This window comes from Tupaia chinensis, unplaced genomic scaffold (genome assembly GCF_000334495.1).
Source record: "Tupaia chinensis unplaced genomic scaffold, TupChi_1.0 Scaffold000644_1, whole genome shotgun sequence".
Taxonomy (NCBI): Eukaryota; Metazoa; Chordata; class Mammalia; order Scandentia; family Tupaiidae; genus Tupaia; species Tupaia belangeri.
This window is the reverse complement of record NW_006160165.1, coordinates 5240238-5240548: the sequence shown is the minus strand read 5'-3', so window position 1 is coordinate 5240548 and position 311 is coordinate 5240238. Positions and strand designations below refer to the sequence as shown.

Sequence of the window (311 nt, the reverse complement as noted above, 5' to 3'; positions counted from 1 at the left end):
CGCGGCCCCCCCGCGGCGGACCTGCCGCTTCCCGGGTCCTCGGCAGGACCGGCCCGGCCCGGCCCCGCGGCGCGCCCGGACCCGGGGGATGGACGCGGCCGCCCCCGCCCATCCATCACCCGCCGTACCTTGATATTTCGCGTCGATCTCCCGCATCAGCGAGACGTTTCTCTGCAGGTCGAATGGCAGAGACTCGATGGAGTCCAGGTAGTCCTCCACATAGTTCACCAGGTGGATCTGCTCCCCGTTGGCAGGACTCAACATGGTTCGCCCCGAGGTCCCCGGCGACTCGGCGCGGCTTTCCGCTTCCT

General features: G+C 70.1%; 1 protein-coding gene across 1 annotated transcript in view; it reads right to left on the bottom strand.

Annotated features, from left to right (window-relative positions):
- Positions 1-311, bottom strand: part of ING1 (inhibitor of growth family member 1) — a 7345-nt gene extending 7034 nt beyond the window's left edge. Inside the window, exon 1 of the mRNA XM_006159647.2 lies at positions 129-311. Coding sequence (XP_006159709.1) covers positions 129-264 — 136 coding nt within the window. The 5' untranslated portion in view covers positions 265-311. The remainder of the gene's footprint in view (positions 1-128) is intronic.